General features: G+C 34.7%; 3 protein-coding genes across 4 annotated transcripts; 2 read left to right on the top strand and 1 right to left on the bottom strand.

The window, feature by feature from the left end:
* Positions 1 to 121: 121 nt before the first annotated feature.
* LOC145734335 (box C/D snoRNA protein 1) lies at positions 122 to 1,461 on the top strand. 2 transcript variants are annotated; one of them, XM_081987634.1, is made up of 4 exons: positions 122 to 325; positions 398 to 668; positions 722 to 1,178; positions 1,230 to 1,461. In XM_081987634.1, the coding sequence occupies exons 1-4, from the start codon at positions 267 to 269 to the stop codon at positions 1,379 to 1,381; spliced, it is 939 nt and encodes a 312-aa protein (XP_081843760.1). In that variant the 5' UTR covers positions 122 to 266; the 3' UTR covers positions 1,382 to 1,461. The 2 variants fall into 2 exon arrangements, with proteins under 2 accessions (XP_081843760.1, XP_081843759.1); XM_081987633.1 differs by having other exon boundaries at positions 395 to 668.
* A 25-nt stretch (positions 1,462 to 1,486) lies between these two features.
* On the bottom strand, positions 1,487 to 2,612 carry Sec22 (vesicle-trafficking protein SEC22). Its single transcript, XM_081987636.1, has 4 exons — positions 2,433 to 2,612; positions 2,266 to 2,375; positions 1,904 to 2,211; positions 1,487 to 1,856 (listed from the first exon to the last, which is right to left on the bottom strand). The coding sequence occupies exons 1-4, from the start codon at positions 2,505 to 2,507 to the stop codon at positions 1,708 to 1,710; spliced, it is 642 nt and encodes a 213-aa protein (XP_081843762.1). The 5' UTR covers positions 2,508 to 2,612; the 3' UTR covers positions 1,487 to 1,707.
* Positions 2,613 to 2,895: 283 nt separating this feature from the next.
* LOC145734331 (putative ATP-dependent RNA helicase CG8611) lies at positions 2,896 to 12,954 on the top strand. The gene is made up of 8 exons (XM_081987630.1): positions 2,896 to 3,584; positions 3,641 to 3,811; positions 3,868 to 4,088; positions 4,244 to 4,853; positions 6,517 to 6,707; positions 6,759 to 6,907; positions 6,961 to 7,159; positions 12,785 to 12,954. Exons 1-8 carry the CDS (start codon positions 3,042 to 3,044, stop codon positions 12,909 to 12,911), a joined length of 2,211 nt encoding a protein of 736 aa, XP_081843756.1. The 5' UTR covers positions 2,896 to 3,041; the 3' UTR covers positions 12,912 to 12,954.
* The last annotated feature ends 373 nt before the right edge of the window (positions 12,955 to 13,327 follow it).

Below are 13,327 nucleotides of genomic sequence, written 5' to 3'. Positions count from 1 at the left end.
TACTGACATCTGTTTGACAGTTAAACGTCCACTCTTCTTCTTTTTAAACCGAAGAAATGTTAAAACAAAGAAGACTTTAAGCTTGCGAAACGTTAACCCTACTTTTTTAAAGTTTTAACCAGTGGTTTGATTCACTTTTTTAAAACTCGCATAAAAAGGTTTAAAAGCTTTTTTTCTTGCTCCGAATACTTTAAATTGTTGCTTTATCTCGTTCGCACGTGGTTCACAAACTGTCACTTCCACTTTATTACTAAAACACCCCGAAAATGGAAATTGAACTTCCAGCCCCCATTCCTTCCTGTTCTAAACAGGAAAATCTTTCAAGGTAAGTCTGCATATTACCATTTTGAGAAAAGTAGGTGCTTAAATGTTTTTAAACCCATTTTGAACCAAGTAGATTAGGCAAATGTGAGGTATGCAACTTTCATGATGCCAAGTACACTTGCCCCAAATGCGAAGTGAAAACTTGCTCATTAAGGTGTAATAAAATCCACAAATTAGAGATTGAATGCGATGGAAATCGCGACCAAACTAAGTTTGTTCCTATGCACAAATTTACGGACATGGATTGTGAAAGTGACTATAAACTTTTGGAGGGCATATCTGAAGGTTTGGAATCAATAAAAAAAAAATCTAGATTCCGGCGTGATGGCAACACAATACCTATTGTAAGTTCAGCCACTTTAACTATAACCTAATACTTATTTTGCCCCACTTTAAGCATTTAATCAAACTGAGAAATGTAGCATCACAAAGAAAAACCATCCTAAAGTTTTTACCCTACAAATTTGAAAGACACAGGAAAAACACTACTCAAGTGAACTTTAAAGACAACATAATTTCTTGGCATATTGAGTGGGTGTTTGTAAATGCAGATAATTTACATCTAAGCACTGCTAGAGTGTTAGAAACTGAGAAATTAGGTTCAATTTTGTGTCCGTTTTTGGTTAAGCAGGAGGATCCAGTTTTGCAGGAAAAACTCCAGTATTACCAAGCTGCTGATGTGTCTGGTCTGAAATTACTTTTGAAAGCTGAACAAAAATCAGGCAAAAAGTTCTTTGAACTTGATTACACTCTATCAATCAAAGAGAATCTGGTTAATAGGATTATTATTGAGTATCCTACCATTCATGTTGTGCTTAAAGAGCATGCAGCTGGATATAATATTATTGATTCAGGTATTTATGCACAAAAATACAGTGATACTTAGTACATTATTTTAATTGCAGATGATGAAAGTGAAATGGATAAAAAACCAAAATTAGGCAGTCAAGTGGTGGACCAACTGTTAGTTAAGGCTGAAAGTGATGATAATTTGTTCCTGTCTTTGAAAAATTTACTGTTTATTTCTGAATATTCAGATGAAGAGAAATCAGACTGATGTTTTGGTGTGGGTAATATTTTTGAGAGTTGAATTTTTTTGTTACTTTTTATAAGAAAATTATATTTATTTGCCAGTCACTTGGTTTTTGTACAGGAAAACCCCTTTTTAAATAAATAAAATGTTTATTAACCACTTACACTGACAATAAATATGTTTGTAACTGGAGGACTTAAATACCAACACAATCTATTTAATATTATTTATGGAGTAACTATATTAACATTTATTTGAATTAAAAAATGGTTACCTTAGCCCAAAGTTTCCCAGAGGGAGAAAAAATCAATTATTTACACTTTTAGACACTTAATTACCTAGCAGTTAACTTACAACACCCAAAAATACAGGAAAAACACTAAAACAACAATACCACCAATAGCAGCTTTAACATACATAGACTTAGTATTTAAATATGTGGCATCCTTTTTGTATTTTTGTGTTAACATTGATAAATTCTGTGTCTTAGTGTCCAATTCTACAAACACCTTATTCAAATAAGTAACAAAACATAAAAAAACTTACCTGACAACACTGTTCCTCTCTGCAACACATCATCAATGTTTTGCACCATAATCCTTTGAACATCCTGTAACTGGTTGTTTATAACATTTAAATTCCTTCTAGACCTGGAGTCACTAAACTGTTTCTTGGCTTTTTGAATGTAGGTATCAAATTCAATAAAAGTGTAAGGCCTTGTAACTGTGTTCACTTTGCGTCCATACTGGGAATGAAATTCTTGGGCTATATCTTCTAAGTATGAGTATGCGAGCCTTTTAGAGAAAGTTTTCTCACACAATACCAAGTAACACACATCAAATTCAATTAAATAACTATGAAACAGAGCAAAATTGTTAAATGTGTTTTTAAGAGTGCCAACAACTTACTGGAATAAATAAGGGCCAGTTTCAATTGTGCATCTAGAAGGAGACTGTGGGGAAAGTTTTCGAAACAGCAGTTTGGCTTGATTTTGGTAATCCATAATATTTCTACCTGTCTGGAGTGAAAACAAGTATAATTTAGGTTTGTCCTAGTCATTTCAGTCAAAACTCACCTGTTCGTCTTCTTGCATTGTCGCTGCTAGGGGTAGGCCGTCAGCCACCCTGGCTATCATAGTCATTAAAGCCATAATGTAGTTTTGGTTGTTTAATTTACCTTTTGTAAAGTAAAAATTAATAACATAAGTTGGACTTCGTTTTTAAATACACGTCACCTGTTTTGACAACCCAGAGTTAAGAAAGTTAGGTTAGGATATAGATGACAGATTAGTATCCTCTTCTTTTCTATTAACAATCGATTTTAAATTTGTTTTTTAACTTTATACAAGTATTTACTGGATATATTGTTTTTTATTGAACGTACAGTAGTTGATACATTTTTAAATTCACAATTTGAATGTAATCAACTGACAGTAGGTCAAGAAAAGATTCCTTTCAGTTATTAAGCGGTCACGTGACCATGCTCTTGACGTAATACTCGCTTTTTCGTAAAAAGAAGAGGTACATGCTCTCACTCCTAACCTAACCTAACAAATTTTGTTTGGTTAAGTTTATTTTGTTTATCCTGTTGAAATAACCATATTTCTTTAATTTATTGTTACAATCATGTCCCCTTAGGGCATATTAATCTTTTAAGTAATATCATTTAAGTGCTTCATACTACAATGACCACATTTGAGTTTAAATTTACCAAACCAGGTAAGAAAGGTGAGAAAAGTGCTCCTATAGCAAGAGTCAAAAACAAGTCCAGCACACCCCAAGCAGCAACTAGCACAAAGGAGACCACCAAACCACTAAAAAAAGCTTTGAAAACTACTGTAAAAGCTAACAAATTTTCTAAGAAAAAGCTAATAAATGAGCAACCTAAAGAAAACTTTAAACTTGCACCAGAACCTGCAACATTAGTCAGGAGAAAGCGCAAAAAAGAACAGAAAAATAACAACACTTCTACACAGAGTGAAGAAGCAACCACAACATTTAAGAAACCAACCCATTCATTGTTTTCTGAGAAATACAAGAGTGTGCACATTAATACTAAAATAAAGGGTGCTTCTCTCACTGAAAAAGTGTTTAGTGCTGGGAAAAAGTTTGATAAACTGGAACTCCACCCTCATTTGTTATCTAATTTAACCAAAAATGATTTTACTATACTGACTAATGTCCAGGAGAGAGCTATTCCAGTCATTTTGTCAGGACAAAATTGTTTGGTAAGTTGTACTCAATAAAGTTGAACAGTTATGGCAGGTAATGTGTTTCCATTTAGATAAGGTCTCAAACAGGGTCTGGGAAAACATTGACCTATGCAGTCCCCATACTGAACAGCTTAATAAATGTTACACCAAAAATTCAAAGGTCTGATGGTATACAAGCTATAATAGTTGTGCCAACCAGGGAATTGGCAATGCAAACTCATGAACTGTTTACTAAACTGAATGTAAGTGTTGTACACATTTCTCTGACAGATTTACTAGATTTACATTTTTTTTACAGTCCTTCCAGTGGATTATTACCGGTCATTTATGTGGGGGTGAGAATAGGAAAACAGAGAAAGACAAATTGAGGAGAGGTGTACATGTGCTGATTGGTACTCCTGGTAGATTATTGGATCATATTTTGCACACAGCTGCATTTAATGGGAAACATGTTAATTGTTTGGTTTTGGATGAGGCTGACAGACTATTGGATATGGGTTTTAAGAAGGATATTGTAAGGTAAGTTAGGTTGAATTCAGTTTTATAAATGTATTGGTTGTAGCAATCTGGTTTAAAGTTTATTTAGGTTAGGTCAGGTCAAATTTGTTCTTGCTAAGATAAAAGTTGTCAAACTCTAGATTTGTTAAAAATAGTAATTGGGAGTTTTCTTGTAGATTGGTTGAAGAACTAGACCATCTTAAAACAAACTCATCTTATGATCCTTTAGCAATGCTGAAAGGTCAAAATAAACCTGAAACTAAACAAGCCACTCCCCCAAACAAATCTAGACAAACTCTACTACTATCAGCAACTTTAACTAAAGGAATAGCAGAATTGGCTGATTTTACAATGACCAATCACGTGTATATTGACGCTTTAGACGAATCGGAATCAGTCAATCCTGATCACATGGTGATTCCTAATACTGTAAAGCAGGAGTTTCTTCTGACTTTCATTAAACACCGTCTGGTTATGTTGTCTGCATTTTTGATCTCTAAAGCAAAACAGAATTGCAAAACTATTGTGTTTATGGCCACCAGTCAAATGGTGGATTTCCACCATGAGTTGTTTAGTAAATGTCTGTTGAAAATGCCAATTAATAAAGGAAAATTAAAGCAAGGACATGTATTGCTATTGGATGAGGTGGAGTTGGACGATAGTGACGATGAGGAGGTAGTACTGGACGTGGAGTTGTTCAGGCTGCATGGAAACATGAGCCAGCAGGAACGGAAAACTGTGTTTAGTGGATTCCGCACAGCTAAGAAAGGGATTTTAATTTGCACGGTGAGTTTTTTAATTTATTTCAAACATTTTGTTAGGTTCTGTATCTACATCTGTTTAGCTGCGGGTGACTGCTACCTTATCTGTGTAGTGAATAAGACCCTACGGTATGAAATACTAATGATTTTGGCCGTTAAACTTGAAAGGTATTTAACAATTTGATCGGTCGGGGATTTCCCGCGGAGTCGGTACAATCGAGATAACCGCGGTGATTTTGGATTGAATGGGAATTCGGATACGATCGGAACGAATTATCGAGAAATTAACCATTTATTGTTAAATTTAATCATTCGTCGTAATAATTTTCTACCCACATTGGGATTGGTTTCCGTTTGCTGAATGCCCTTCTATAGTATTTGTAATTGGTGTGGCTCTTTTGATGGTGTAGCCGAAGTTGGAACTTTAATTACACTTTGGTAATATGTTGCATAAATTTGGATGAATTTCCAAAAAGACATTCAAAGGCAAAATCGCATATAAAACATAGTTGGAGTGAGAAAATGACAATTTTAAGCACATTTTTGGAATCCTCATTAAACTTTCTATCTAATGGCATAAAAAAAACTACAAAATCAGATACAGTCAGGGAGAAAAGCGGTGCCAAAGTATGAATTTCCAAAAAGACAGTTTGAAAGGACATTCAAAGGCAAAATCGCCTATAAAACATAGTTGGAGTGAGAAAATTACAATTTTAAGCACATTTTTGGAATCCTCATTAAACTTTCTATCTAATGGCATAAAAAACACTACAAAATCAGATACAGTCAGGGAGAAAAGCGGTGCCAAAGTATGAATTTCCAAAAAGACAGTTTGAAAGGACATTCAAAGGCAAAATCGCATATAAAACATAGTTGGAGTGAGAAAATGACAGTGTTAAGCACATTTTTGGAATCCTCATTAAACTTTCTATCTAATGGCATAAAAAACACTACCCAATCAGATACAGTCAGGGAGAAAAGCGGTGCCAAAGTATGAATTTCCAAAAAGACAGTTTGAAAGGACATTCAAAGGCAAAATCGCATATAAAACATAGTTGGAGTGAGAAAATGACAGTTTTAAGCACATTTTTGGAATCCTCATTAAACTTTCTATCTAATGGCATAAAAAACACTACAAAATCAGATACAGTCAGGGAGAAAAGCGGTGCCAAAGTATGAATTTCCAAAAAGACAGTTTGAAAGGACATTCAAAGGCAAAATCGCATATAAAACATAGTTGGAGTGAGAAAATGACAGTTTTAAGCACATTTTTGGAATCCTCAATAAACTTTCTATCTAATGGCATAAAAAACACTACAAAATCAGATACATTCAGGGAGAAAAGCGGTGTCAAATTATGAATTTGAAAAGTGGGAAAAAATGGAAAAATTACCCTTGTAACATGGGTAAAGGCTGATTCAACGATTCAACTTAGGTTAGCAACAAAATTGTAAAGCAATAAAGGTACAACCAATGTACTAAAGGTTGGCAATGCTGCTGAAATGTGGTAACAAATTAGGAAAATCGATAGTTTGGCATAATTGTAAATAGTGAATGATGTTATGATCTATTTTTGCTTGATATTGTTTTTAGTTTTTGTGACAAAAGCCGTTAAAATAGTAATTGTTTTCAAGCTAATTTGACTCACTCATATCAATAGTTTAACACAATTAATATACATATCTTAGGATGTTGCATCTCGAGGAATTGACGTTCCCGAAGCAGATTGTATAGTACAATATACAGGGCCTCAATCTGATGACGATTATTTGCATAGAGTGGGCCGAACTGGCAGAGCTGGAAAGTTTGGTTCCGCTGTCATTTTCCTCACTCATGAGGAACAAGACTACATTAGCAGGCTGCAGGAACATAAAGTGTTGTAAGTGAAGTGTTGTCTTTGTTCAACACAAGTTTAACATCAAAATTCCAGCCTAAAAGAATGTGACACGACAACAATGATGAAGAATTTTAAAGATTTTATGGAGGAACGGGATCAGGAAAAAGCCACCATAGCTCTACAGAGGAGATACGAAACTGTAATTTCCAAGGATAAAGGCTTGCACAAAAAGGCTTGTCTTGGTGCGTATTTTAGAAAATTTAAGGTTTCAATCAGGGTATCAATTTGTTTGCAGCATATTCATCATGGTCAAGGTTTTATAGCGGATTTCCCCAAAAGATGAGAGCAATTTTTGATTTGAAGAAAGTGAACGTGGGACATTACGTCACTAGTTTTGGTTTACAGGAATCGCCTACTGCGGTGGCTCGAATTGCTAGAGGTCAAGCAACTAAAGTGGAACAGAAGAACCTTAATAGGAAACTGGCCAATCATGAGTGAGTTCAAATTTCAATTCATTTCAATCTCATACAAGTCAAAAATTTAAGTTGTAAGTAATGCAAATTAATTTTAAGCAATATCAAAGAAGCTTGGTTAATTTAGCTAATAATCGATGCAGTGATATGCAGGTACTTACAACAGCCATCCAGTTTAAATTACCCCCCTTAAAGCCATCATCAATCGCCTTAGCGTTTTGTCGTAGCCGGCAATAAAATTCCGCGTATAATCGCTAATAACGAACGACGGCTTAATCCGAGTTATTAAAATATAAAGGCACAAAGCTTATTTTTTAAACCAGTAGCTTCTAACCCTAATTACCAGCAATAGGATCTTCCCACAAAGTGGCGGCATTTTTCAACTGCTGCGAGCGGCTTTTTTTGACTTCCAGGCCGCCAAGCCATTCTTCGATAATCGTGCCCCGTACACGTTATTAATGAATCCACGTGATTAATAGTTTGGCGGATTTCGGTAAAAAATGCGCGCCTCGCCTCTATTAGATTAATTACCGCTTTATTACCTTTTACGTTAAGCCTACCCAGATACTACGGTCAATCAAGGGGATTCGTTTCCAGTTGAAACAATATTTTTTAATTACGAATTTGATCTCAAACGGCAGATGGATTTTTTTCATTACGCTTGAGTTTCGGAGGTAATTAGGAAAGTCATTAGTAAGCCACCACCTAAACTAATTTATTAATAAAGTTGTCATAATTTTTTTGTGGAAACATAATTAGATGTATGTCACATGAGACCCCCTTAAGATTTGACAAACAAAATTAAATATTCATCAGGTTGTCGCGTTTCAACAATATTTCATGGACATCTGCACTGGCGCGAACTAACCCGCTTCAAAACCAAATCGCATTAACCTTAACAAAGGACTCGCCGGTACACATAATATCCCTGAAAGAAGAGTAAATTATCGTAGTCTCCCGTCCCGTTACTAATGCGTTCTTTCTTATTACTTTAATTCGAAATGTGGATCGGATGTGTCCCATTATGAAACACAAAAGATTAATTATGAGCCACTTACACCTGCGATTCCGCCGCATTGAAATTACATTATCTGTTTAAGCTCGCTTAATTACCTCGTTACGTGAAATCTCGGCTGAATTTATATAAATGGAAAAAAATTTGCACTTGTTCGGGACCGAATGAAAGTGGCGTTTTCGGAAAAAAATAATTTTTCAAGTTTGGATTTAATTTAATCAATCGACAAATAAGGGACCGTTAATTGATTATATTTATCTTCATTAAATCGATTAACCCACAAACAGTTCGGGGATGTTTTGGCCACCTGGTGTCATGTATCACTGATCGGATTGATTCAGTTTACTTTTGATCTGACAACCTGTAATGGAGAGTTTAACTTAAAGAAGTTAGCATGCTTTTAAATGCAATATTTTTTGATCTACACACCGGCAGTCTAGTTCTAAAAATTATAATTTGTTCTTTGTAGTGTAAAAGCTTTAATACAAAAGTGACTGCGAAAGTAGTATTTTGTTTGGTTTTTAGATAGGAAATTTAATGAGGATTCCAAAAATGTGCTTAAAACAATCATTTTCTCGCTCCAAGTGGGTTTTTCAGGCGATTTTGTCTGTGACTGTTCTTTCCAACTGTGTTTCTGGCAGCTCAAACTTTGACACCGCTTTTCTCTCTGACTATCAAATTTTGTAGTGTTTTTTTTTAGTTTATTGGATAGGAAATTCAATGAGGATTCCAAAAATGTGCTTAAAACAGTTATTTTCTCACTCCAAGTGAGTTTTTCAGGCGATTTTGTCCCTGACTGTCCTTTCCAACTGTCTTTCTGGCAGCTCAAACTTTGACACCGCTTTTCTCCCTGACTGTATCAAATTTTGTAGTGTTTTTTTAGGTTATTGGATAGGAAATTTAATAAGGTTTCCAAAAATGTGCTTAAAACAGTCATTTTCTCACCCCAAGTGGGTTTAACAGGCGATTTTGTCTCTGACTGTTCTTTCCAACTGTGTTTCTGGCAGCTCAAACTTTGACACCGCTTTTCTCTCTGACTATCAAATTTTGTAGTGTTTTTTTTTTTAGTTTATTGGATAGGAAATTTAATGAGGATTCCAAAAATGTGCTTAAAACAGTTATTTTCTCACTCCAAGTGGGTTTTTCAGGCGATTTTGTCCCTGACTGTCCTTTTCAACTGTCTTTCTGGCAGCTCAAACTTTGACACCGCTTTTCTCCCTGACTGTATCAAATTTTGTAGTGTTTTTTTAGGTTATTGGATAGGAAATTTAATAAGGTTTCCAAAAATGTGCTTAAAACAGTCATTTTCTCACCCCAAGCGGGTTTAACAGGTGATTTTGTCTCAGACTGTTCTTTCCAACTGTGTTTCAGACAGATCAAATTTTGACACCGCTTTTCTCCCTGACTGTACAAAATTTTGTAGTGTTTTTTAGTTTATCGGATAGGAAATTTAATGAGGATTCCAAAAATGTGCTTAAAACAGTTATTTTCTCACTCCAAGTGGGTTTTTCAGGCGATTTTGTCCCTGACTGTCCTTTCCAACTGTCTTTCTGGCAGCTCAAACTTTGACACCGCTTTTCTCCCTGACTGTATCAAATTTTGTAGTGTTTTTTTAGGTTATTGGATAGGAAATTTAATGAGGATTCCAAAAATGTGCTTAAAACAATCATTTTCTCGCTCCAAGTGGGTTTTTCAGGCGATTTTGTCTGTGACTGTTCTTTCCAACTGTGTTTCTGGCAGCTCAAACTTTGACACCGCTTTTCTCTCTGACTATCAAATTTTGTAGTGTTTTTTTAGGTTATTGGATAGGAAATTTAATGAGGATTCCAAAAATGTGCTTAAAACAATCATTTTCTCGCTCCAAGTGGGTTTTTCAGGCGATTTTGTCTGTGACTGTTCTTTCCAACTGTGTTTCTGGCAGCTCAAACTTTGACACCGCTTTTCTCTCTGACTATCAAATTTTGTAGTGTTTTTTTAGGTTATTGGATAGGAAATTTAATAAGGTTTCCAAAAATGTGCTTAAAACAGTCATTTTCTCACCCCAAGCGGGTTTAACAGGTGATTTTGTCTCAGACTGTTCTTTCCAACTGTGTTTCAGACAGATCAAATTTTGACACCGCTTTTCTCCCTGACTGTACAAAATTTTGTAGTGTTTTTTAGTTTATCGGATAGGAAATTTAATGAGGATTCCAAAAATGTGCTTAAAACAGTCATTTTCTCACCCCAAGTGGGTTTAACAGGCGATTTTGTCTCTGACTGTTCTTTCCAACTGTGTTTCTGGCAGCTCAAACTTTGACACCGCTTTTCTCTCTGACTATCAAATTTTGTAGTGTTTTTTTTTTTAGTTTATTGGATAGGAAATTTAATGAGGATTCCAAAAATGTGCTTAAAACAATCATTTTCTCGCTCCAAGTGGGGTTTTCAGGCGATTTTGTCTGTGACTGTTCTTTCCAACTGTGTTTCTGGCAGCTCAAACTTTGACACCGCTTTTCTCCCTGACTGTATCAAATTTTGTAGTGTTTTTTTAGGTTATTGGATAGGAAATTTAATGAGGATTCCAAAAATGTGCTTAAAACAATCATTTTCTCGCTCCAAGTGGGTTTTTCAGGCGATTTTGTCTGTGACTGTTCTTTCCAACTGTGTTTCTGGCAGCTCAAACTTTGACACCGCTTTTCTCTCTGACTATCAAATTTTGTAGTGTTTTTTTTTAGTTTATTGGATAGGAAATTTAATGAGGATTCCAAAAATGTGCTTAAAACAGTTATTTTCTCACTCCAAGTGGGTTTTTCAGGCGATTTTGTCCCTGACTGTCCTTTCCAACTGTCTTTCTGGCAGCTCAAACTTTGACACCGCTTTTCTCCCTGACTGTATCAAATTTTGTAGTGTTTTTTTAGGTTATTGGATAGGAAATTTAATAAGGTTTCCAAAAATGTGCTTAAAACAGTCATTTTCTCACCCCAAGTGGGTTTAACAGGCGATTTTGTCTCTGACTGTTCTTTCCAACTGTGTTTCAGACAGATCAAATTTTGACACCGCTTTTCTCCCTGACTGTACAAAATTTTGTAGTGTTTTTTAGTTTATCGGATAGGAAATTTAATGAGGATTCCAAAAATGTGCTTAAAACAGTTATTTTCTCACTCCAAGTGGGTTTTTCAGGCGATTTTGTCCCTGACTGTCCTTTCCAACTGTCTTTCTGGCAGCTCAAACTTTGACACCGCTTTTCTCCCTGACTGTATCAAATTTTGTAGTGTTTTTTTAGGTTATTGGATAGGAAATTTAATGAGGATTCCAAAAATGTGCTTAAAACAATCATTTTCTCGCTCCAAGTGGGTTTTTCAGGCGATTTTGTCTGTGACTGTTCTTTCCAACTGTGTTTCTGGCAGCTCAAACTTTGACACCGCTTTTCTCTCTGACTATCAAATTTTGTAGTGTTTTTTTTTAGTTTATTGGATAGGAAATTTAATGAAGATTCCAAAAATGTGCTTAAAACAGTTATTTTCTCACTCCAAGTGGGTTTTTCAGGCGATTTTGTCCCTGACTGTCCTTTCCAACTGTCTTTCTGGCAGCTCAAACTTTGACACCGCTTTTCTCCCTGACTGTATCAAATTTTGTAGTGTTTTTTTAGGTTATTGGATAGGAAATTTAATAAGGTTTCCAAAAATGTGCTTAAAACAGTCATTTTCTCACCCCAAGTGGGTTTAACAGGCGATTTTGTCTCTGACTGTTCTTTCCAACTGTGTTTCAGACAGATCAAATTTTGACACCGCTTTTCTCCCTGACTGTACAAAATTTTGTAGTGTTTTTTAGTTTATCGGATAGGAAATTTAATGAGGATTCCAAAAATGTGCTTCAAACAGTCATTTTTAGGTTAATATTAAACTACAAAATTACACCAAGTTGGTAAAAGTTTAGTTTTAGTAGATCATCTTGTATGTTTGATTAGTGGACAGATCTTCTTTCTGTCAAAAATTTGAAGTTTGTCAATTGGACAGTTTTTGAGATATTTATTAAAATGGACGAAATTAAGGGTCATATTAATAATCATTTCTTGAGGGTTCCTTAGAACTTAAGGTAGCCAAAATACTTATTATTTTTACTCCTTGATGACCCTTAATAACCAACTTTGACACTATCTCTAGCGGCCAAACTGGACAACTTAGTCGCAGTTACTTAGTTCTACGGTCCTGTGATGTGACCATACTGAATGTTTCAAATTTGCAAGTAATTGAGTAAAGTTAATTTTAACAAAAAAATCTGTTTTTCACCACCTTACCTCTACTAAGCATTGACTTAGGCTTAATATTAGCGTCAGAAAAAATTAAATTGTAAAATCAAAAAAGTCAGTTTTAAATATATACAAAATATCTCAAAAACCGTATAAGAAAATGATATTTTCTAAAAGTCATTTTATTAAGGACATGAATAGGCAACTTGGAAATGGGTGAACGAGTCAAAAAGTTGTTAAAAGTTTCAGTGTTTCTAGTCAAAAATTTGGTATTGTTCACAATTTCTGGATGAAGCAGTAAAATGCATTAAGAAGTGAATTATAAAATACTGAAATGTTGTCAAAGTTTTCTAAAACTTCAATAAAGTGTCTTAGTAAAAACATAAAATTTTTTAATTCTTTTTAGAGACAATCATGAACTATTAAGACCTAGAATGAAACGCCCTATCAAATCTCTCAGTTTGACTACATCAGAATATTCGAGCGGTTTGGAGCCGATGAAAAAGAAGAAGAAGAAAAACTTTAACACTTAAAAACTGAAAATTGTTACAAAATGTAATTAAAGTTTTATTACTCGACCGTTGTTTTTGTTTCCACTTATGAATGGATTTCCTGCAATCAATTACCTTCAGGTAAGTACATACCCACACTACATAGTTGTGAAAGTGTTAAAGCTCGCTTACTGTAAACACCGATAATTTATAATGGAGAGACTAGTAACCCGATTGTCTATTATATTTTTTTAACGGGAGACCTCATCATAATGGGTACCGTGGGTACTACCTATTTCCTTTTAATAAGATCATTAATAAATCATTTGTTAAAGTAAACTTCTGCCGCCGTAATCATTAAAATAACCGTCGTTACGGATTACTTTTCCCATATTAATTCCCTTGCGGCTCAAATTAATTTACTGTCTTATGATTCTTTTGTTTTTCTGTTCAATAAT

Source organism: Ips typographus, linkage group LG9 (assembly GCF_016097725.1).
Source record: "Ips typographus isolate SLU linkage group LG9, UJ_Ityp_2.0, whole genome shotgun sequence".
NCBI lineage: Eukaryota > Metazoa > Arthropoda > Insecta > Coleoptera > Curculionidae > Ips > Ips typographus.
This window is presented reverse-complemented; position numbering and strand designations above follow the sequence as displayed.

Coding starts and splice junctions, on each gene's coding strand:
- LOC145734335 (XM_081987633.1), top strand. CDS start 267: ATGGAAATTGAACTTCCAGCCCCCATTCCTTCCTGTTCTAAACAGGAA. Junction 669..721: donor ATGGCAACACAATACCTATT/GTAAGTTCAGCC, acceptor CCCCACTTTAAG/CATTTAATCAAACTGAGAAA. Junction 1,179..1,229: donor ATATAATATTATTGATTCAG/GTATTTATGCAC, acceptor TTTTAATTGCAG/ATGATGAAAGTGAAATGGAT.
- Sec22 (XM_081987636.1), bottom strand. CDS start 2,507: ATGGCTTTAATGACTATGATAGCCAGGGTGGCTGACGGCCTACCCCTA. Junction 2,376..2,432: donor CAATGCAAGAAGACGAACAG/GTGAGTTTTGAC, acceptor TTTTCACTCCAG/ACAGGTAGAAATATTATGGA. Junction 1,857..1,903: donor GAGAGGAACAGTGTTGTCAG/GTAAGTTTTTTT, acceptor AGGTGTTTGTAG/AATTGGACACTAAGACACAG.
- LOC145734331 (XM_081987630.1), top strand. CDS start 3,042: ATGACCACATTTGAGTTTAAATTTACCAAACCAGGTAAGAAAGGTGAG. Junction 6,708..6,758: donor CTGCAGGAACATAAAGTGTT/GTAAGTGAAGTG, acceptor TCAAAATTCCAG/CCTAAAAGAATGTGACACGA. Junction 6,908..6,960: donor GCACAAAAAGGCTTGTCTTG/GTGCGTATTTTA, acceptor ATTTGTTTGCAG/CATATTCATCATGGTCAAGG.